The sequence below is a fragment of the Colobus angolensis genome, unplaced genomic scaffold (assembly GCF_000951035.1).
Source record: "Colobus angolensis palliatus isolate OR3802 unplaced genomic scaffold, Cang.pa_1.0 Scaffold21, whole genome shotgun sequence".
Taxonomy (NCBI): domain Eukaryota; kingdom Metazoa; phylum Chordata; class Mammalia; order Primates; family Cercopithecidae; genus Colobus; species Colobus angolensis.
This window is the reverse complement of record NW_012115266.1, coordinates 8,121,005-8,143,070: the sequence shown is the minus strand read 5'-3', so window position 1 is coordinate 8,143,070 and position 22,066 is coordinate 8,121,005. Positions and strand designations below refer to the sequence as shown.

Here is a 22,066-nt window from a genome sequence, read left to right as displayed (position 1 = left end):
AGTGAGTGGGCCTGGGTGCAAGTGGATGGGCTTGGAGGCTGCTGTGAGGTGTGTGGGTATGGACGTGGGGGAGGGTGGGGCTGTGAGTGTGTGTGTGTGTGTGTGTGCGTGCACACATGCAGAGGTCGGGGGAGTGTGTGGGTGTGGAATGGGGGTGTGCGTGTTTGGGGAGTGACTGTGCATGCGCAGCTGTGCAGAAGTTGGGGGAGTGCTATGCTGTGAGAGGGTGAGGAGGGTGTGGGTGTGAAGTAGGGTGTGAGGGGATGTGACCATGCAGAAGGCATCTGAGCTTGTGGGAAACACGGCTGAGGGCTGGGTGCTGCCCTGTTTCCTGGTGAGCTCTAGCTGGGCCAGGCCTGGCTGAGAGGGAGCAGCAGGGCAGGACCACCTGGGTAGCCCCATCCTGAGATGCCACTGGCTTCACTCCCCACAGCTGGAGGCCCTGAACCAGTCCATTAACATCGAGCAGTCCCAGTCAGACCGGAGCAAGCGGCCCTTCAACCCGGTCACGTGAGTGTTTGACCCTGTTGGGGGTGGTACCTAGAAGGACCCACACTAAAGCTGGCTTGGCAATGGAGGAGCCAGGGAGGCACCCAGGGTGTCCGCCTTGCCTACATTGCTGGCCTAGGTGCCCCTGAGCGGCGTGGCTCTTGCAGCCTCCCTCCCCTGCCCCCTGAGCACCCTGCCTCTCCTCTGCAGGGTCAATCTGCCCCCTGAGCACCCTGCCTCTCCTCTGCAGGGTCAGTCTGCCCCCTGAGCACCCTGCCTCTCCTCTGCAGGGTCAATCTGCCCCCTGAGCAGGTCACGAAGGTGACTGTGGGGCGGCTGCACTTCAGCGAGACCACTGCTAACAACATGCGTAAGAAGGGCAAGCCCAACCCTGACCAGAGGTGAGCAGGTGGGAGCCTGCCCCTGAGCCCCTCCATTTCTGAGGCAGGAAGACACCACCCTGTGTGGCACGCCAGGCACACAGTCCTAGAGGCTGAGCCATTTCACAGATGAGAGACCTGAGATTTAGAGCCCTTCATTGACTTAAGGGTGGGAAGAGCAGAAGCCTGGCTTCTGTGTTGAGAAACAGCCCTGGCTTCGTGCTGTGGGCCCTGGGGAATTTCTGCCCCCTGGCGGAGGCTCGGGTTCCTCCTCTGTAGCATGCGGTGAGATGAACATGCATCTGGCCAGGGAAAGGGTGGCCCTGGGGAGGGGGCAGGCCCTGAGTACTTCTGAGACCCCTGTGTGTCCCAGGTACTTCATGCTGGTGGTGGCCCTCCAGGCCCACGCACAGAACCAGAACTACACGCTGGCTGCCCAGATCTCAGAGCGCATCATCGTGCGGGTGAGGACCACCTCCTCCCAGGGCGTAGACAGCCCTCTCTAGGGCTGGGAGAAACAGCAAGCAGAAGTACCCGGGTCCTAAGAGTCAAGAGTGGGCGTGCTCATCCTGCTAGGCACTGGCTGTGTGGCCTTGGGCAAGGCTCCCACCCTCTCTGGGCTGCAGGGTCTTCACAGTAAAGCGGGGAGGTGGACAAAGACCTGGTAGCTTCTGGGATCCCACAAGTGACAAAAAGTTGTCACAATGGGAGGGACAGTTCAAGTTGGGCTTGGTGCAGTGAGAAGCCCTGGCTGGAAGGGGAGGGGCTGCTGTGGAGTTTCCCCTGCTCCCAGGGCCCTGCAGGTCCCCTCCCTATCCCCCAGGACTGATCCAGCCCCAACTCGCGGTAGGCCTCCAACCCAGGCCAGTTCGAGAGCGACAGCGATGTGTTGTGGCAGCGGGCACAGGTGCCCGACACCGTCTTCCACCACGGCCGCGTGGGCATCAACACAGACCGGCCGGACGAGGCGCTGGTTGTGCACGGGAATGTCAAGGTCATGGGCTCGCTTATGCACCCCTCCGACCTGCGAGCCAAAGAACACGTGCAGGAGGTGGGGACGGGGCTGTGGGGGCCGGGCGGGGCTCGAGGCTGCGGCGGGTCGCGGGGGCGGGGCTCCTGGGGAGGGGGCTTGACCACGCGGAAAGGCGGGGCTGCCGGGGAAGGACGGGAGGGAGGCTGGCCTCGAATCCCGATCTAACGACTCCAGTAGTGGGATCTCCTCTCCACACTGCAGCCTCCAGGTTGCCGCCCTCCTGGGCTCCGGGGTCTGCTCCGGGACCGCCGCAGGAGGGGAGGGGTTCATTCCCGGGCCTGGCTCCCCGCAGGTGGACACCACCGAGCAATTGAAGAGGATCTCGCGCATGCGGCTGGTGCACTACAGATACAAGCCCGAGTTCGCCGCCAGCGCGGGCATCGAGGCCACTGCGCCAGAGACAGGTAGGGACCGGGCTGGCGCGGACTGGGGTCCGGGAACCCAGAAACCTCGGGTCTCAGTGACCTCGCCCCCTGTCACCTGGAAATCCTACTCCCAGAAACCCCTCCTCTTGACTCCTGGAACTGCGCCCCTGGGAATCATGCCTTCTAGAAGTCCCGCCCCTCAGACCTTGGAAAATCGCACCTCTCCAGGTCCCCGGAACCTCCCCCCATTGTCAGTGGAAATCTGAGAATCGCGGCCTAGGGACCCTCGCCCTTCGCTAGATGAATCCTACCTTTAACCTGCCGGAATACTACCCACTCCCCCTGGGATCCTTATCCCCAGGAATCTGCCCCACCCCAGCCTGGGAACCTCACACCTGAGCCCTGGAATTGCAATCCTGTGAACACTTGTTCGGGGATCCCCCTGCTCCAGGGCTCCTTGGAATCCAAATCTCTGGGTTCCAGAACGTTACCCTCTCCAATCCTGCCCTTTCCTACCTCCCCACCCATCTTTGGCTTGTCCCCCACCTCCAGGTGTCATCGCTCAGGAGGTGAAGGAGATCTTGCCTGAGGCTGTGAAAGACACCGGAGACATGGTTTTTGCCAATGGGAAAACCATAGAGAACTTCCTGGTGGTGAACAAGGTCTGTGGGTGGGGCAATGGGAAGGAGCCCAGAGGCAAGGGGGGAGCCAGCTGGGGGACACTTATCACCTCCATAGATACTGGGGGGGGCACTGCAGGAGCAACCTCAGCCCTCATGCTGCTTCCAGCGTGCCCTCTGCACCCCACAGGGAAGGGGTGAGTGTTCAAGGAGATGACTGGGTAGGGATTTGGCCCCTGGAGCCTGTGTGATCAAGGGCAAGAGAAACCCTGTGGAGGGCCATCGCCTTCCACCCCCAGTAAAATGAGGGCAGTAATAGAACTGCAAAGACATCCTCGTATGGTTACCTGCACGATGAAATACGTGATTTATTGTGAGGATGACTTTTGTCACCTGTCCTGAGTCTGGGCACCAAGGAGGCATGTAATGGGTCTCCACCCAAGTTGAATAGTGAAATGCTGACATCTGAGACAGCAGTCATCAGAGGGGGCAGATCTCGGGGCTGCAGCCTTCAGGCTTAGGGGAGGAGAGCTCTGGCAGGGAGTGGGGAGGGCCATTCAGGCAGGTGGGACAGCCCAGGTGAAGGTGCAGAGGTGAGGGTGTTGCTTGGGAGACAGGCACAGGAGCTGTGGGAGCCGAGGCTGGACTGGAGGGGCCCGCCCAGGTAGGGAGGCTTTGAGGGCCTCCCGGTGGCCAGGGACAGTGGCCACCCCTCCTGCCCCCTGAGGTCTGGCAGTCTGGGGCTCCTGGGCCTGACTGGGCCCTCTGTGTTGGCCTATGGCCCATGGCAGGAGCGCATCTTCATGGAGAACGTGGGGGCTGTGAAGGAGTTGTGCAAGCTGACGGACAACCTGGAGACACGCATTGATGAGCTGGAGCGCTGGAGCCACAAGCTGGCCAAGCTGCGGCGGCTCGACAGCCTCAAATCCACCGGCAGCTCAGGCGCCTTCAGGTAGGGGTGCGGGGTGGGGGAAGGTGAGACCCTTCTTCCCAGGGACGCCCCTGATCCTGGCCCTCTTGCTGCAGCCATGCAGGGAGCCAGTTCAGCCGGGCAGGCAGCGTCCCCCACAAGAAGAGGCCCCCTAAGGTGGCCAGCAAGGTAAGGGTGAGCAGAGATGGCAGGTGGGTTGGATGGGGAGTTCCCCATCCCTGTGGCCTCCCTTTCCGGGTTGCAGTTCTCCAGCCTCACTGCCTCTGGCGCTTCCCTCTCCTTGTGACTCTGTAGCCCTGCCAGTCCCCAGTTTCTCTTTCTTCTCCCTTTGCCCCCTGGGGGAATGGGGCACCCCCTTAACCACCCACTCCCCCGCCCGACCTCCAGCAGAGCCCACTGCAGGCAGCCTCAACCTGGCCCTCTTTGCATTTGCACTTTTCCTCTTGGTCCTCAGTCATCGTCCGTGGTTCCGGACCAGGCCTGCATCAGCCAGCGCTTCCTGCAGGGAACCATCATTGCCCTGGTGGTGGTCATGGCCTTCAGGTGACTTGTCCCCTGGGCTCTCAAGGTGGCTGACTAGGGGAGTAGAGCTGCCCATTGGAGTCAGCTGCCCATGGGCTCAGGCCTAGGGGAAGAGGAGGATGTAGCTTGGGAGATCAGGCAGCTGAGGTCTCAGTGAGGTGGGCCTTTCTGCCTCCTCCCCTCTGGGGTGACCCATTTTGCAGGCATCACCTGGGAGCCCAGCTTCAGGAGCAAGGACCACAGCCTTGTCCTAAGAGAGGGCACTGGCTGGTGGCTCCAGCTCTAATGGTCACCCTTTTCTGCGGCTCCAGCGTGGTGTCCATGTCCACACTGTACGTGCTGAGCCTGCGCACAGAGGAGGACCTGGTAGACACTGACGGGTAGGTTCCTGGATGCCATGCCAAGCCTCCAGGCCAGGTGGGGCTTTGGTGGGCAGGCCCAGGTCAGAGAGCCATGAGACTGTCTTCTCTAAAGGAGTTCATCCTTAGCCTCTCAGCCTCCTGGGGTGCTGTGGGAGTCCAGGGAGAGCCTCCTTGGAGGGTGGGCAGCCTTTGCCAGTCCCTGCTGATGCCAATGTTTGTGTCTGGCCTGTTTAGTGCCCCTCCAGGTAGCTGGGCCTGCCAGTCAGGGCTGTCTGAGGGGCTGGGGTTGGAATATGGGGTAGGCGGAAGGAGGGCCAGGGCAGGGCCTTGGGCTCTGTGAGCCCACTGTCACCCCCAGCTCCTGGGGCCACCTGTGACTGTGTCTTCTCTTCTCTCTTCCCCTTTGCCTGTCTCACCCTTTGCCTCTTTGCTGCCCCTTAGCTCTTTTGCCGTGTCCACTTCCTGTCTCCTGGCCCTGCTCCGGCCCCAGCCCCCTGGGGGGAGTGAGGCCTTGTGCCCATGGTACGTGCTGACCGGCACCCCTCCCCTCTGGCTCCTGCTGCCCCTCTTCCTGCCTCCCTCCCCTCCCTCTCTGCCTTCTCCTGCCCTCCTGCCTCTCCAGGACTGCCAGGCCCTCTCCCCTCAGGCTCTCCCAGCCCCTCTGAGCTCAGCCCATCCTTCCCCAGCAGGTCCAGCCAGAGCTTTGGGACCACACAGCTCCGACAGTCCCCCATAACCACTGGGCTACCAGGCATACAGCCCACTTTGCTGCTGGGTGCGTGTCTGGGCAGGTCTGGGGTGGGACGGGGAGGTTGCTATGTTCTCTCTTGGGGGCTCCTCCGGCTCACACAGCCTCTGGCCTCCTCAGTGACCACCAGCCTCACCAGCTCGGCCCCAGGTTCTGCCGTCCGCACCCTGGACCTGTGTTCCAGCCACCCCTGCCCTGTCGTCTGCTGTTCCTCACCCACCACCAACCCTACCACTGGTCCTAGTCTTGGACCCAGCTTTAACCCTGGCCATGTTCTCAGCCCAAGTCCCAGCCCCAGCACCAACCGTTCAGGTAAGGCTTTCTCTGGGCTTGGGCTTGGGGCAAGGGCTACCTGAGTAGAGAGAAAGGCCCAAATACTCATTGGTGGGAGGGTCTCCTGGAGCCCAGAAAGAGGCTCTGGACAATGACTGGGAAGTTCCCCTGAGAGGACCAAGAGACACATGGGGTTCACTCAGTCTTATGGGGCCCTAGAGACAGCTGGACAGGAAGCAGCCAGCTCCCTGCTTCTCAGCCTGTTCCTGGTTCTATCCACAGGCCCCAGCCAGATGGCCCTTCTGCCAGTCACCAACATCAGAGCCAAGTCCTGGGGTCTTTCAGTCAATGGCATTGGCCACTCCAAGCATCACAAGAGCCTGGAGCCTCTGGCCAGCCCTGCAGTCCCCTTCCCTGGGGGGCAGGGCAAAGCCAAGAACAGTCCCAGCCTTGGTTTCCATGGCCGGGCCCGCCGAGGGGCCCCCCAGTCCAGCGTGGGCCCTGCTCAGCCCACCTGGGCCCAGGGCCAGTCAGGTACTTGCTGCACCCCTGATAATACCTCGCCCAGCCTGGCAAGGCTCACTGGCCAGGGCCCACCTCAGCCCAGTCATGTGACTGTCTGGGTTCAGACTTGTCAGTCAATAGACGTTTGCTGAGCATAGAGTAAGGGTCAGGGATCAGGCCCGCAGCCTTACATAGATCATCTCATTTAGTCCTCACAGCACTGCTGCAAGAAAGGAATTGTTCCTATTGTTGAGCTGAAGAAATGGGATGGAGACTAAGGTGAAGTGACCTGCCCAGGGTTATACAGCCCCTCTGAGGCAGGGCTTATATTTGATCCCGAGCCTGATGCCTCCTTCACCATGCCAGCACCAGGAGGGTGCTATACCGGGCCTCGCCTATTATTTCCCAAACCTCGTATCTTTGGTTTTAACAAAGCTACAGAACCTTTTATTCAGTTTTCAAACTGGGTTCCTCTGAGGCACCCTGGGGGCTGCCCTGGGGGTTGAAGGGGAGGGTGGGAGGCTTCCTGGCTTCAACCAGGCAGCTCTGCTCTCACTTTCATTTGATGGGCTTTGTGGCTTCAAGAAAAAGAAACCCTGGAAAATGTGGCTTACAGAGATGGAAAGTCAAAGTGATGGGGGAACCCCATGGGGGAGATGTTTACGACACCCATTTACTGAGCTGCCTGCCACTCTGTGGCCGGCTCTGTACAGGGCACTGGGGGTGATGAAGACGGATACGCTGCTGTCCCCAAAGACCTCACAGAGATGAAAACACAGCAGTGTGATGAGGCTCTGAGGGGACATGCCGGTAGCTTTGGGACTGGGGAGGACACTTAATCTGGACACAGGTGGGGAGGATCCGGGAAAACTTCTCTGGAGTTGGTGACATTTGAGCTGACTCTTTAAAGGATCTTTGGAATTTGCCCAGAAGGGATGTGGGAAAGGCACCTTCCATCTCGTCTGTATCTGATACCTGTCCTGGCCACACAGGGTGTCCTGGATCCTGCTGGGGTCCTTGGGTCCCTGGGTCATGCCTCAGAGCTGAAAACATACCAGGTCCAGCAAATGTTGAGTGGCCCCAGCTTCCCCGTTCCTGGGTGGATAGTCAGGCAGCAGCAAGACTGTACGTGAACTAGATGAGCAAGAAGGCCTGTCTCCCCCATCTGGCTTGTCACACTTCAGTCCCACCCCTACCCAGCCAGCCAGCCTGCAGTGGGTCTGTTCAGGGAGGCTGCGAGGAGCAGCGTGCTGGTAGCAGTGTAATCATCGGTCTCGGGGTGGGGGGAGCCTGATTTGTGTGATGCTGTCACCACCGCTGATTTTAAGCTACCAGTGTAACTGATGTTTCTGAATCCAGAACTGGGAGAGATGCCCGCAGTCAGGAACGGAGGCCTTGAGCGGGCTCCTGCACACCTGGCAAGGGATGTGAACACCCATCCCTCCTTCTGGGTGTTCCAGTTCTTTTGAGGCGGCAGATGTCAGGCTCATGGGAACTGGGTAGTCCTAGGGCTGCTGAGGGAATGGTGTTGTGTGATTCTGGCCATTGTGGAGGTCTGGAAAAAAATAACTTGGAACTTATTCATACTAAGGTGTGAGTGACTGATCCAAGTCTGGCAAGGAAAGACTTACCTGCTTCTCACTTGTGTCCTGCCTTGTCACCTTACTCCTGCCCCAACAGCCTCTCTCCTTGCAGAGCCAGTGCCCTCCCTGACCTCCATCCAGGTGCTGGAGAATTCAATGCCCATCACCTCCCAGTACTGTGCTCCAGGGGATGCCTGCAGGTGGGCTGGGCTCCCTCCCTTCACCCAGGGAGGGCCCTTCAGGTGACATGAGCCCAGGTGGTACAGATTGCCCAGAACTTGCCCCCTCAGTGAGAAGCCTCTCCCATAAGGCAGGGCAGCCCCTTTCCAGGCCTCTGCAGGGCTCCAGTACAGATTGGGGGCTGAGTCGTCCACGGGGGGTGGTGGCAGGGTGCCCTCAGGCTAAGGTGCCAGTTTTGCCCCTGCAGGCCTGGGAACTTCACCTACCACATCCCTGTCAGCAGCGGCACCCCACTGCACCTCAGCCTGACTCTGCAGATGAAGTGAGTGCCAACATGGGGAAGCGGGAGGCAGGAGGGGAGCCAGGGAGAATCTCCCGCAGAGCCTCAGAACAGCCAAGTCTGAGGATAGCTGGAGAGTTTCTGGTATTTCCTACACGGTGGGATGAGTGCTGGCTTCATTGCCTGCTTCATGGTTAATTGGCTAAATGACCTGATCTCCTGGCCTGAGGACCACGTGGGATGGTCGATGGGAAAGGTTTTGTTCAAGGGCCCTGGTTATGATGCAGTGTTTCAGGCTGGGTGGAGATTCAGAGGCAGGCTGGTTGGAAGGGGGCTGAGGTTGAGGGACTCCAAAACCTCATTTCTCTGCTATCTGGGCCTGTCTCCAGTTCCTCCTCCCCCGTGTCTGTGATGCTGTGCAGCCTGAGGTCAAAGGAGGAGCCATGTGAGGAAGGGAGCCTTCCACAGAGTCTCCACACCTACCAGGACACCCAGGTAGGTGGGACTAGGAAGCTGGGGGCTGGCCAGGCCCGAGCTGCTTCTCTCTTGGCACAACTGGGCCCCCAAATGGGCAAGGAGCAAGAGCTGGGAGTTATAGAGTGAAGCCATCTCCACAAGGGACACTCTGGGGCCTGGGCCTCTGTGTCCCGGGGAGGGGCACGCATGCCCGTGTTTGTTCCTTCCACTCTGCTGAGCATCTCCTGGCCCTGCCGTGCTGGAGAGCTGGGGAAGAAAGCAGATCACAGGGGCTAATGTGGATGAGTGCAATGATGGAAACAGGCGGGTGTCTGGGAGCCCATGGCGGGGAGGGCTGTGGCTCACTGGAGGTGTCTGCAGAAGCAGGAAGGAGCTGACCTCATGCTCAGGTTGGGGAAGTGGCACAGCTAGATGTGCAGCATTACAGGACCCCTCAGGCTCCATGTCTGGCCACCTCTTCTGGGAGAACTGGATGGCCAGCTCCTCCCTGGCCAAGTAACCGGAAGTTATAGCTGTCCCTGGGGCCGATGGACCCCCAGTTTCTCCTTGGGCCTAAGAGGCCATGGGAGAAGACTCTCAGGCCAAATTAAGGGAAGTAGTGATTATTTTTTCTCGCCCATTCATGTGTTTACTCAGAAAATATTGATTGGGGCCCCATCTGTCCCAGGCCCTGTGCTGGGTGGGCCCAGCTGCAGGAGAGAGACGTGGAATAGACACAGGTTTTGATTTCTAAGAACATACTCTATAGTGAGGGAGAAAAGACGTGCAGGAAGCACCTGCAACAAAGGAGGGGGTGCTTCTGAGGGAGGCCCGAGCCCTGTGGCCCTGCAGAAGAGACAGTGTCTGAGAGAGACGGAGAGCCCAGCTAGACATGCAGCAGACATGGTGCTTGGGCCTGAAACCACATCACAGACGCGGAGCCAAAGCCTCAGGTAGATGGGCAAGCTGCCTGCGGCCAGGCTGCATGCCACCCTGAGGGAGACAGCCAGACAGACCTGGGTTTGAATCCCAGCTGTGTGATTTTGCCACACTGTGATTTTTAGGCAAGTGGCTCAGTTTTCTCATCCAGAAGATGGGGCTAGTAGCAGCACTGTGTCATTGGATTGTCCTGAGGATGGGGCTAATGAAATACTTTCATGTGCCCAGAGCATAGCGGGTGAGGGAACCCAGCACAACAGGACTGGGAAGGAGGCAGGGGCCAGGCGGAGGTGGCTGTGGACCTGCCAGTCCTGGGCACAGTCTGCATGGAGTAGCTGCCATTGCTCCTTCTGCCAAAGCAGAACATGCTCCTTCCCATTTCTTCCAAGTTCTCTGCTTTTTTCCTTCATAAAACTCCCCACAGACCCCAGAACTGCAACAGCTGTGGTGAGAGATGCTGGTTGGGATAAGGGCAGCAGTTTGTCCTGACCCCTCTCTCTCTTCTCTCCAGGGCACCTCTCACCAGTGGCCAATAACCATCCTGTCCTTCCGCGAATTCACCTACCACTTCCGGGTGGCACTGCTGGTGAGCAGGGGCATCCCACCTACCCCGGGGGTCCGGGTACCCCTGTCTGCGACGTGGGGCTTGAGGAATGGGGGGTTTGCACAGTATGTGGTAGCACTGGGGGCACAGTGTTAAGCAACGTCAGCAGGGAGTGCCGTCTACCTCGCACCCCCAGAGCTGCCTCACCTTCCCACTGCCCTTCCACCCAGGGTCAGGCCAACTGCAGTTCGGAGGCTCTCGTCCAGCCAGCCACAGACTACTACTTCCACTTCTACCGCCTGTGTAACTGAGCTGCCCTCCTGAGGCAGCACTGCACCAGGGACCGGGGTGCCCAGGCACCCCCCACTACTGGATGCAATGGTGTTACACTGGAGCCTGCTGCAGGCCAGCTCTGCTGTTCACTGGCCCTACCCAAGACTGGTGAAACTGGAAGTCTTCACACTGGAGTTACTGTTCCAGCTGGTCGCCCCTCACAGCACAGAGGGAACCTGAGAGCCAGAGACTTCCTGGGCCTTCCTGCCTGCCACCCCCTAGGGGCCAGGACAGGACCAGTTTACCTCTTTCCAGATATGGTGGTTGGAGGGCTGGTTCAGGTACCCTGGAGGGAACGGGAAGCCTGTGGCCCTGATTAGTTCAGAGCCCACTCTCCCCTGCCTCCCCTTTTGAGACTGGAGCCAACCCTCTTGGAGAGGACCTGCCCACCTTTGAGATCAGCAGGGGACTTGGATCCAGCCCTAAGAGACTTGGGTGGACTCCCATGAGTCAATGGAGGGCAGACGGCTCTCCCGCTTAAAGCTGTTCCCTGGGGGATGGCTTGGTAGTGGACTTTCTGGGGTTTGCCTGTTATGCCAGACTCGGATTTCTAAGCTTTAAGTGTGGCCCAGGAGGTTTCTTCTCCCTGGGAGAGCTTGGCTCCCAAGAAGTCCCAGGGCAGCCGAGGCCAGCCCTGGATGGGTTGGAGAAACTGACTTTGTGCCTTAAGTCTACTCAGTGCCTGGTGAAGCCACCCTCAGCCCTTCACAGGCCTGAACCAGTAGGGGCCAGTGGGCCAGGTAAGCCCTAGAGCCTTGAACCAGGAATATCCGGGAAGAGGAAATTCCCTTTTGAGCGCCCAGATGGTGTTGCAGCTTCATTGCCTGCGTTCCTGGGAGCGTCCAGAGCTCACAGTGATCAGTGACCACATCATTCTTTCTGAGCAGAGGAGCAGGAATCCCTCAAGCAGCAGCCTGGTCTTGGCTGGTGGGCAGATGCAAATAGCTTTTGCTGTTATTAATGAAGTAATTACTAAATGCACTTAAACCAGGGCAGGAAGGAGTGGAAGGATGGAGCTAGAAAGCTCCAAGTGGGCCAGAGCAGGGGTGTGACACTTGCAAAGACAGGGCTCTGACTCTGATCCCTCCCAGGGAGCCTCAGACACCCATCCCACCCCCAACCACCAAGACCCTGGGTTAGGGAAGAAGTTGTACTTAAGTGCCAACTTCAAGTTTCTTAGTGGTGCCTGGTACATTCTGAGGCTACATCCAGGCTCATGGAAGGAGTGTGGTATTCATTTAGTCATGTCTGCCATGGGTCCAGAAATAGGAAAGGGAATTGCTGTCCTTGCCCTGTGGTATGCTGCCACCTCTTTGGGAAGCAGGCCTTGCCCCTGTCCCACCACTCATTCTCAGCTTTGAATGGGAGGCCTTTCTATAGTGGAGCTGAGTCCTTGAAGCCTATGAACTGCAGGCCCCCTTTTGCCACTGATCTCAAAGCACTTGTCCTCAGGATAGGGAACTGCAGGGGGATGCAGGAATAGCAGGGATAGCTTCCTCCCAGCCCCTTCCCCAGTTTGGTTCCGCTGACATAGGAATTTTATGATTCCCATACCATGCAGGGGCCGAGCCTTCCTTAGGATGACTTTGTTCTCCCTCCCACTGGGGGAATCCTCCCTATGCCTTAAAACTGCCGAGCCCCACTCCATGTAATAGGATTCCTGGGCTTCCTCAATGGGACTGCGGCCCCTCAGTCCTTAACTGGAAAGTGACCGCCCACTGCCCCCCTGGAGCCCATCTGGACACAGCACAGTCCCAAACCCATTAGCAGCTGGCTCTGTTTCCATGCCTGGGGAGGGGTTCCTCAGTGCAGGAGTTGGGGCCAGGCTGGGGCTCTGAGCTGCTTGAGGGGGTCAACCTTGGACCAAAGTTGCCTTAAGCCTGTGGTAAAAGGGCTTCAGGGAAGGTCAGTGGGCCACCTGCTAGAAGCTGCCAGCTGCCTGGCTGGCAATGGTGCGTCTTGGCCCCATCCCCGCCCTGGGGTCCAGCAGGTCATCCCTCCCTTCTCTCTCCTTTGGCGTTTGTTCCTGTAGCCACTGGGCTAATCTCCCCCTAGCTTCAAGCTGTACATAGGGCCTCCCAGTGCAAATCCTCCTGCCCATTCTGTGCCCCCTTAGAAGCCTGCGTGTGCATAGAGCGCCCCCTACCTCCCAGTTAACTCCCAGTTCTTCTCCCTGAGCTTGGTATTTATCGTGAGCCAACTCTGACTCTGAGGTGGGCAGTGAGGGAAGCAGCCCCGGGCCTGCTTGCTTCCTGTCCCCGAAATGTTCTTTTCTTCTGAAGTAAATATACATATATAAATAAATGTATAAATACTGCTTTGTATCTGAGCTTGTCTCCTTGTCTCTTCTTGGGATTGGTCTGGTGGGAGAGGAGTCACCTATAAGGCTAGGGCCAATTGGAATTCAAAGTTCTTCCTGAGAAGCCTGGAATCTCTGAGCTCCTGAACCAGAGGGCCAAATGGATGCTTCATACCCCTTATCCTCTTAGCTTCATACCGGAGTTAGGAGTGGATTCAGCAGCCCCTCCCGTGGCCACACCTTCCCCTCCCACGCACCCGCTGCTGCCCACCTGCGTTAAAAGTAGCCACCGAGGGGAAAAGCCTTCTTAGGGGGACAGGCCGAGCCTGGTGAGGATGCCCCAGCACAGAGAAGGGTGGCTATGTTTATGGCAGGGACTGGCCTAGGGCAGAAAGGACTGATGCGGGTTCCTAGAGAAGTCTGTCCTAGAAACAATAGAAAAGGGTAGGCCCAGACCCTTCCTATCCTCAGGTGAGCCTTAAATTCCAATGACAAAACACCCGTGCCACACAAATCTCATCCCCCTGAAGTAGATCAGCAGCAGGAACTGTGAAAGGCAGATGAAAAACGGGAAAGGGAAGAGATTGGGGAAGGAATGTAGGTCCCAGCACCCCGCCACCCCCGCAGAATGGACCCCAGACAGGACTGCCATACATCTGCCTTTATTATGAGCAGCAGGCGGAACACTTCCAGCAACAGTAAAAAAAAGTAATTTACAAAAGCAGGGGTTCAGTGAAGCCATCTGGTTGTTACCTAAAAGAGGAGAGGGGTATCAAAATGAGACCAATGGCCCTTCTTTCTACATTCTCTCCCTGCACCCCTGTGCTCCTGGGGCAAAGGCTGTCGAGCACACGTCTTTGAGGATGAGCCACCAGAGCTGATTCCCAGTGGCCTGTTTGATGGATTGTCTGCAGCAAGTTTTAAGCCCCAGGTCTTGACCCCCTTTCAGCCAGCCAACTTCCCAGCAGGCTCTCCAAGTCACTGGGGTCTGACTTCTAAGAGCATAAATGTACAACCATGGGAAGCCTGCGTTCACACTCCTACGTGGTACATCCCAAAGGCAGATCGAGGCCTTGGGCTATGTGAGCTCAGAATTGACAAAGTCACATTTGGCTCAAGTCTGTATGAGGGGCAGGGAAAGAGGCACAAATGTCTAGTGTCCCTACCCATTCAACTGAGTCTGTCTCCATCAACCAAGGGGTCATGCTGGTAAGAGCTTTAAGGACCCTGCTGACCTGACTATGGGGAGGCTTCCCTGGCTCATGCATTCATCCCATTGCAGCTCTTACCCTTGGGTGCTCACACGTAGATGCCAACCCAGAGCAGCAGGAAAAGGACTCCAAAGCCCATGAAGAGTGAGGCCACCAAAGAGATGAGGAGCTCTTTATAGATATCACGAGTGTACTTGGTAGAGGTGACCTCGTAACTGGGCACCGCAGTTAAGGCAAAGTGAAGGGATGGACTGTGGAGTGCAGAGAGCCCAGCCAGTGGCACTCTGAGGAGAAAGGTATTGGCTCAGTGCCTTCTGGGAGGCCTATCCAGCCCGAGCAGCCAGGCAGAGGGGCCTAAGAGATGCCTTGGACTCTGGTGCTCCACTGCCATGAAGAAAATAAGACCCAGAGGAGTTAGGTCACTTGCCCCAGGTCACACAGCTCATGAGGGTCGGAGCTGGGACTATCCCTCAGACCTCCCGACACCTGAGTGCACCCTTCCTTATACACCTTTCCAACTGTAGCACCCCTATTCCCCACCTCCACTCCAGCCAGACCACCTCCCTGCTCACTGTCCTGAAAATCCAAAGGACAAACTGAGCTCACCTGAACTTGGGAAATAAGGCCATAACCTGCTCCTGGGCATAACCAGCCCTCCTCCCCTCCTTACCTTCTCCCAGCCCCAATCCAATGTACAAAACTGGCGGGGTCCATGTACTTGGCATGGTTTCTCCCTCAGCCTCCCAAACCACTAATCACTGATCCTCTGGCTGCTCAATGAAAGGATACACGAAGAACCAGGCGGTGAAGAACATGCCGATGGCCAAAAGCACCACGGTCAGATGGGGGAAGACAGCCGGGTTCACTGGGCTGGTGTATCTGCTCATGGCCTCGAGCTCCTAGGGGAGGGCAAGAGATCAGAGCTATCAAAGAATTCCATGATTTCAGCCTGGAGAGAACATGGGGTTATCAAGGAGCCTGGTGCTGCTGTGAAACAGAGGCTGATTTTGGCCTGGAAATGTAGCTGCAGATCAATGGTCCTTATCATTTTCTGAAGCCAATGATCTGACCACTATGAAAATGTGACTAAAGGTACAAACTCTCTGCCTGAGAAAAAACACATACAAGAAAAAGTTTGCCTACAATTTCCGGAGCTTTGCGGACCAGTGTCTACAGACACCAAGCTGAGAATGCCTGCTGTAAGTCACTGACTGGTGGTACCCAGATCTCAATTTTTTATTTTATTTTTTTGACGGAGTCTCACTGTCACCCAGGCTGGAGGGCAGGGGCACGATCTCGGCTTACTGTAACCCCTGCCTCCTGGGTTCTAGAGATTCTCATACCTCAGCCTCTTGAGTAGCTGGGACTAGAGGATTACAGGTGCACGCCACCACACCTGGCTAATTTTTGTATTTTTAGTAGAGATGCGTTTTGCTATGCTGGCCAGGATGGTCTTGAACTCCTGACCTCAGGTGATCTGCCTGCCTCAGCCTCCTAAAGTAGTGAGATTACAGGTGTGAGTTGTCGCGCACAGCCTCAATTTCTTTCTTTCTTTCTTTTTTTTTTGAGACAGAGTCTTGCTCTATCGCCCAGGCTGAAGTGGCCTGGAGTGCCGTGGTGCGAACTTGGCTCACTGCAAGCTCCGCTTTCTGGGTTCAAGTGATTCTCCTGCCTTAGCCTCCAGAGCAGCTGGGATTACAGGCGTGAACCACCATACCCGGCTAATTTTTTGTATTTTTGGTAGACACGAGGTTCCACCATGCTGGCCAGGCTGGTCTCGAACTTCTGACCTCATGATCCGCCCGCCTCAGCTTCCCAAAGTGCTGGCATTACAGGCGTGAGCCACCGAGCCTGGCCCTCAATTTCTAATTCAGTATTTTCCTCACTACCCATACTATTATGGAATCTTGTGAGCTACAGGGAAGGCATTCAAGTTCTGGTTCTACTGAGTAATCTGAGTCTGAGTAAAGTGACTGTATTATCTATTTCACAGGACTGATGTATAAGAAAGATGATGAATCAAAACTCTAGTGCTTGGCAGGGAGTATTTTGCTCAATAGGTATTTGCTTCCTTCCTAAGGTTGTAGGGAACATGATGACATAATGCCTATGAAAGAGGGCTGTAAACGTAAAGATCTGTACAAATGTTAACTTCATTGTCACCCGTCAGCCAACGCTTCTAAAATCCAGAACATAACAACTCTAGAGAAGTAAACTGCCCCTATTGTTCTGAGACACTGGAATTCAATTCAGTAAACAATCACGGCCCCCTTCCCCCAAAATGATAAAGACAATCACTGCCATTTATTGAGCTTCCAATTACAGCCCCTCTGTTTGGCACTGGGAACACAAAGATGAATAGACATCATCCCAGAGCTAGATGCGCGTCAGACGGTGGTCACTAGGAGGCGCGGCCGCAAACAAAGGAGTCCATGGAACGTGTACAGAGGCTGTGGGTGCTCCTAGGAGAGTCTGGCCAAGTGCCTCAGAGTTGGAAGTGCCTCACCAAGAAACAACATTTGCCCAGGGCATTGTAGGATGGGCACGGGTTCGGCAGAACAACTTTCCAGATAAAGATAACACACCACAGATAACAGATATACAAACTGGAAGGTATTCAAAATACGCCCCACGCCTCTCATCCTTAGAAATCGCGAGCTCAGAAACCTAAGGAGTTCATGGCAAGGGGCTTCCCCCTTTCCCACCCTTCAGCCCAAGCCAGAGTTTCCAGGAGCGTCTAGCCCTCTGGATCTCTGGCGTCTGAGGAGAAAAGCGCGGTGTGTATCAGACCCCGAGGGGTCCTCGCTTCTCCGTCGGGAACTCCCCTTAACCCTCTCACCATTTTGCCCCGCGAAGGCTAATCCGCCGCTCCGCCACCGGAAGCACACGTCGGCAGGAGCAGGCGCCTAGCACAACCGGAAAAGGAAGTGCCTCCGGCGCAAGTGGCATTGGGGGACTTGTAGTCCTGCGATTTCGGGGGTAGCGGGAGCAGGGGCCTGCGGGGACCTGGTGTGGGTGGAGTAGGGACAAGGGGTGGAGAAGGCTACGCCACGGTCGCTGAGAGACTCTATTCTCCCTGGAGGGACTGGTTGCCATGAGAGCAGCCGTCTGAGGGGACGCAGCCTGCACTACACTCCCCAAGAGGCTGTGCGTGGTGGGCAGGTCACGTGAGGGGAGCGCGGGCTTTGGAAGGCGGCTGAGCGTAAGGCGACCCGCCGCTGAGCTGAGGAGGGAGAGCGGGCTTAGGAACTGCCTGCCCGGGGCAACCCCGAACCAAGCTTTAGCCGCCGAGGCCTCGTGTCTCAAAGTCCAGGTGAGACCCTATGGGAAGCGCCTCCGGGAACGACGGGGTCCGCTTGGCGCTGGGGCCGTGGGGAGCCGGGGTCTGGAGTGCGCGTGATATGCAGTCTAGCGGTCCCGCCACTTTTCCCCCTGTGAGCCGTGGGCCAGTCGCGTAAGCTCCGAGCCTCTTTTTCCTCCGTTGTAGAAAGGCGGTAATAAGTTCCACCTTATGGGGTCGTGTTGTATTTTTCCCAAGACCTTGGACGAGAAAGAGTTCTGACACCTGAGTTGTTTAGCCGCTTTCCTGCCTGCCTGCCTGTCTGTGGGACGCCGCGAGGGGATCAAGGGCTACACGGCCTCCCGTCCTCAGTCCACACTTCAGCAGCGCCGCCGACTTGAGGCAAGAGCCGAAGGGTTGAACAGGCCTGGAGAGGGGACGTTAGGGGTTTCCGTCTGTTGTCTCAGTTAACCCTGGTAGCAACCCTGAGAGACAATCATGGTAATCGTTCTTCATAAACCTCAGTGGCTTGGTAATGTCACACGGATGGGAAATGCCGCGCCTGGATTCAAGGCCAGAGCTTTCGCCGTTGCAATTCACAGGGGAATTATTCCTATTAATCAAATGAATAATTCATTATCAATTAATTATTAATTGATTAATAATCCAGGGATGGACCTGTAAGGACGCGTGAAAGGATGGCGAGAGGAGGGCACAGCTAAGGAAAAGTGGGAAAAGGCGGGCCTTATTCCAGTTTTCTGTTGAGATCCCAGAATGTAAGGTTAGGTTGGGAACCAGAACATGAAAGAACGTGATGCCATGCTGAAGTGTTTGGACTGAATTAGAAGGAAGAATTGAACAGTCATTGATGCTGTAGAAAGAACCCTGTGAAGGAAGAATGAGAACAATGAAAAGTCCTGGTGGAGTCTTCCATTTCTTCTTTCTCTCTTCTTTTGTCTTTTCTTCTTTTCTTGACAGGGTCTTGCTCTGTTGCCCAGGGTGGAGTGTGGTGGCACAATCATAGCTCACTGCAGCTTGGAACTCCTGGACTTACGTGATTCTCCCACCACGGCCTCCCAAAGTGCTGGGATTACTGGCCAGCGCCTCTGTGCCTGGCCCTGGTAGAATATTTCTTTGAGTATTGGACACATACCGCCAGTGGGTACAGGATGAGTTTTTATTTTTTGAGACGGAGTCTCACTATGTCGCTAGGCTGGAGTGCAGTGGCACAATCTCGGTTCACTGCAGTCTCTGCCTCCTGGGTTCAAGCGATTCTCCTGCCTCTGCCTCCCGAGTAGCTGGGATTACAGGTGTGCGCCACAACACCCAGCTAATTTTGTGTGTGTGTGTGTATTTTTAGTAGAGATGGGGTTTCACCGTGTTGGCCAGGATGGCAAGATGATTTTAAATTGCACCTCCTAAAAATCCTCTTTAATAGCTATACATTTAACACATATTAAAATATAACTAATAGAACCCAAATATTATTGCTTATGAGTTTTCCAGTTTAGTTTTTTAAAAAAATACTAAGTGAATGAAAGTACAGGTTTTAGTTGGAAGTGGCAAAAATCATGAGGGTGATTTGGGAAACACTGCTATTTGGGAAACACTGAACTCTGAAGTGCAATACTCTTTTGAGCCCAGTGACTACAGCATGCCAGACCCTTAAATCAGGACCTGGGGAGGAGCCATGGAGTTAACATTTCAGAGTGAGTGGTGGAGAGAAAACGCAAAGGGAAAGACTTGAAACTCTAGCAACATCATAATAAAAGTAGAAACTCTTATGTGCTGAGGCGATGATGAAGAGAGTTTAGAGAAGCTTGTGAGAGAGCCACATCACCTCCATTCAGATATGTTTGCAATCCTTTTTCAACACTGCCTTATCAGTCAGGGTTCTCCAGAGACTCAAAACAAGTCAGATCTATTTGTTTAGCTGGTATTTGCCTGTCTTTCAGGTCTGCCATTATGGTCCCTGGACTCCTCAAGCTGGGCCGGGCACCCTGGCCTTCTGTGGTCATTGATAGAGACCCATGTTGTAGGGTTTTTTTGTATAATAAATAATGCTGCTACCTTAGAATATCAACAATATCTTATTTCTCTAAGCACCTGGTTCTATTTCTGGTACTCATTAAGCCTTACTATTGAGTAAATTATCCTGCTAGACTGAGTTTTTTGAGAATGGGGACTTTGTCTTGTTCATCTTTAGCAGTGCTGACTTGGTGTCCTTTTTGTTGTGTGGAATTTAGCTGAAGGCATGAAGTTGGTGAGATAACACCAATTATAACCCTTCTTCTTTCCTCCGTCTCTCACTTGCCTTTCTTTTTTAGTCATTCCTCTTCTGTGTTGCCATGGGAATTCAAGGCCTGGCCAAACTAATTGCTGATGTGGCCCCCAGTGCCATCCGGGAGAATGACATCAAGAGCTACTTTGGCCGTAAGGTGGCCATTGATGCCTCTATGAGCATTTATCAGTTCCTGATTGCTGTTCGCCAGGGTGGGGATGTGCTGCAGAACGAGGAGGGTGAGACCACCAGCCACCTGATGGGCATGTTCTACCGCACCATTCGCATGATGGAGAATGGCATCAAGCCTGTGTATGTCTTTGATGGCAAGCCACCACAGCTCAAGTCAGGCGAGCTGGCCAAACGCAGTGAGCGGCGGGCTGAGGCAGAGAAGCAGCTGCAGCAGGCTCAGGCTGCTGGGGCCGAGCAGGAGGTGGAAAAATTCACTAAGCGACTGGTGAAGGTCACTAAGCAGCACAACGATGAGTGCAAACATCTGCTGAGCCTCATGGGCATCCCTTATCTTGATGCACCCAGCGAGGCAGAGGCCAGCTGTGCTGCCCTGGTGAAGGCTGGCAAAGTCTATGCTGCGGCTACCGAGGACATGGACTGCCTCACCTTTGGCAGCCCTGTGCTAATGCGACACCTGACTGCCAGTGAAGCCAAAAAGCTGCCAATCCAGGAATTCCACCTGAGCCGGATTCTTCAGGAGCTGGGCCTGAACCAGGAACAGTTTGTGGATCTGTGCATCCTGCTAGGCAGTGACTACTGTGAGAGTATCCGGGGTATTGGGCCCAAGCGGGCTGTGGACCTCATCCAGAAGCACAAGAGCATCGAGGAGATTGTGCGGCGACTTGACCCCAACAAGTACCCTGTGCCAGAAAATTGGCTCCACAAGGAGGCTCACCAGCTCTTCTTGAAACCTGAGGTGCTGGACCCAGAGTCTGTGGAGCTGAAGTGGAGCGAGCCAAATGAAGAAGAGCTGGTCAAGTTCATGTGTGGTGAAAAGCAGTTCTCTGAGGAGCGAATCCGCAGTGGGGTCAAGAGGCTGAGTAAGAGCCGCCAAGGCAGCACCCAGGGCCGCCTGGATGATTTCTTCAAGGTGACCGGCTCACTCTCTTCAGCTAAGCGCAAGGAGCCAGAACCCAAGGGATCCACTAAGAAAAAGGCAAAGACTGGGGCAGCAGGGAAGTTTAAAAGGGGAAAATAAATGTGTTTCCCCATTATACCTCCTTGACCCCAGAATACCCTTAAGAGCTACAACTAGAGAAACCTTCACAGGGGTGGAGAGAGGATTCTAAGGCTTTTCTAGTGTGACCCTTTTCAGTAGTGCTAGTCCCTTTTTTACTTGATCTTAATGGCAAGAAGGCCACAGAGGTACTTTCCCTTTTTTAGCTCAGGAAAATGTATCATGCTCAAACCACTTCTCAGGCAGTTTAATGGACACTAAGTCCATTGTTACATGAAAGTGATAGTTAGCAACAAGTTTTGGAGAAGAGAGGAGATAAAAGGGGGAGACAAAAGATGTACAGAAATGATTTCCTGGCTGGCCAACTGGTGGCCAGTGGGAGGTGATGGTGGACCTAGACTGTGCTTTTCTGTCTTGTTCAGCCTTGACTCACCTTGAGAGAGAGCCATCAGGAAGGTGCTTCTTAGCAGATGGGAGGAACTGCTGAGAGAAGATAGGCAGAGAGCTGGAGCCCCTGGAGTTGACTGTGTCTGTGTTTATGACTGATTATTGGCTATGTCTTGGGTGGGCAGAAACTCGAACTTGCTATATAATTTGTGTCTGGTTATTCAGAGGAGTAACATAGTGATGTTCATCTGGCAATCAGCTGAGTTGAGACTGGGATAAGACACTGGTTTTCATGTGCTGTTTTTGTTTTAAAGTTATGAAGAAAAAAGATCAATAAAATTATAAAAGTGACCAAAATGTCATGTTCTTTGAGAACATTTGAAAATGTCCTAAGTGACCATGACTCCAAATAGTTTTCCTTTTCACTCAACATGCTGTGTAATTGCACCCGATTAACAATGGGTGGTTTGAGAGTGTCCACAAGATGGCACCATGCTCCATAAAATGGTCATAGCAGATGGAACTTCAGCCATTAGGAGGAGGATGCTTTATTTTATCTTGCTGGGAGAGGAGTTTTAATGAATAGATTTCTAGATCTCTCATGTGAGATCAAAGGAGTGCCTTTAAGAAAGTCTCACAAGTTAGATCATCTACCTCATAACATCCAAGCATTTACTTTGCCACTACTTGTAAACTGAAAACTGCCATTCAGAAACCATTTTCTTGTTCCTTTTGTAAACTGAAGTCCAAGGTATTATTTCCCATAGAGATCGCATGTTTTTGAACTTTGAAAATTTTATAATCCTGAGAAAGCTTGGTGGGGAACTGGCCCATTTGAATGTCCGATGTTTTAGCATTCCTGTCAGGGCCATTTAAA

At 55.0% G+C, this 22,066-nt stretch overlaps 3 protein-coding genes across 4 annotated transcripts in view; 2 read left to right on the top strand and 1 right to left on the bottom strand.

The window, feature by feature from the left end:
* The window catches only part of MYRF (myelin regulatory factor), a 34,106-nt gene extending 21,235 nt beyond the window's left edge, over nucleotides 1-12,871 (top strand). The window contains exons 9-26 of the mRNA XM_011942717.1: nucleotides 434-510; nucleotides 780-890; nucleotides 1,243-1,333; nucleotides 1,720-1,920; nucleotides 2,195-2,306; nucleotides 2,820-2,929; nucleotides 3,679-3,839; nucleotides 3,914-3,986; nucleotides 4,273-4,361; nucleotides 4,652-4,720; nucleotides 5,389-5,477; nucleotides 5,571-5,762; nucleotides 6,006-6,257; nucleotides 7,923-8,010; nucleotides 8,238-8,312; nucleotides 8,660-8,765; nucleotides 10,177-10,251; nucleotides 10,440-12,871. Of these exons, the coding sequence (XP_011798107.1) occupies nucleotides 434-510; nucleotides 780-890; nucleotides 1,243-1,333; nucleotides 1,720-1,920; nucleotides 2,195-2,306; nucleotides 2,820-2,929; nucleotides 3,679-3,839; nucleotides 3,914-3,986; nucleotides 4,273-4,361; nucleotides 4,652-4,720; nucleotides 5,389-5,477; nucleotides 5,571-5,762; nucleotides 6,006-6,257; nucleotides 7,923-8,010; nucleotides 8,238-8,312; nucleotides 8,660-8,765; nucleotides 10,177-10,251; nucleotides 10,440-10,520 (2,052 nt within the window). The 3' untranslated portion in view covers nucleotides 10,521-12,871. The remainder of the gene's footprint in view (nucleotides 1-433; nucleotides 511-779; nucleotides 891-1,242; nucleotides 1,334-1,719; nucleotides 1,921-2,194; nucleotides 2,307-2,819; nucleotides 2,930-3,678; nucleotides 3,840-3,913; nucleotides 3,987-4,272; nucleotides 4,362-4,651; nucleotides 4,721-5,388; nucleotides 5,478-5,570; nucleotides 5,763-6,005; nucleotides 6,258-7,922; nucleotides 8,011-8,237; nucleotides 8,313-8,659; nucleotides 8,766-10,176; nucleotides 10,252-10,439) is intronic.
* A 616-nt stretch (nucleotides 12,872-13,487) lies between these two features.
* TMEM258 (transmembrane protein 258) lies at nucleotides 13,488-16,955 on the bottom strand. Its single transcript, XM_011942718.1, has 4 exons — nucleotides 16,892-16,955; nucleotides 14,842-14,951; nucleotides 14,131-14,267; nucleotides 13,488-13,594 (listed from the first exon to the last, which is right to left on the bottom strand). The coding sequence occupies exons 1-3, from the start codon at nucleotides 16,892-16,894 to the stop codon at nucleotides 14,141-14,143; spliced, it is 240 nt and encodes a 79-aa protein (XP_011798108.1). The 5' UTR covers nucleotides 16,895-16,955; the 3' UTR covers nucleotides 13,488-13,594; nucleotides 14,131-14,140.
* Nucleotides 16,397-21,546, top strand: FEN1 (flap structure-specific endonuclease 1). 2 transcript variants are annotated; one of them, XM_011942719.1, is made up of 2 exons: nucleotides 16,397-17,365; nucleotides 19,660-21,546. In XM_011942719.1, exon 2 carries the CDS (start codon nucleotides 19,681-19,683, stop codon nucleotides 20,821-20,823), a length of 1,143 nt encoding a protein of 380 aa, XP_011798109.1. In that variant the 5' UTR covers nucleotides 16,397-17,365; nucleotides 19,660-19,680; the 3' UTR covers nucleotides 20,824-21,546. The 2 variants fall into 2 exon arrangements, with proteins under 2 accessions (XP_011798109.1, XP_011798110.1); XM_011942720.1 differs by having other exon boundaries at nucleotides 17,287-17,546; nucleotides 19,660-21,538.
* The last annotated feature ends 520 nt before the right edge of the window (nucleotides 21,547-22,066 follow it).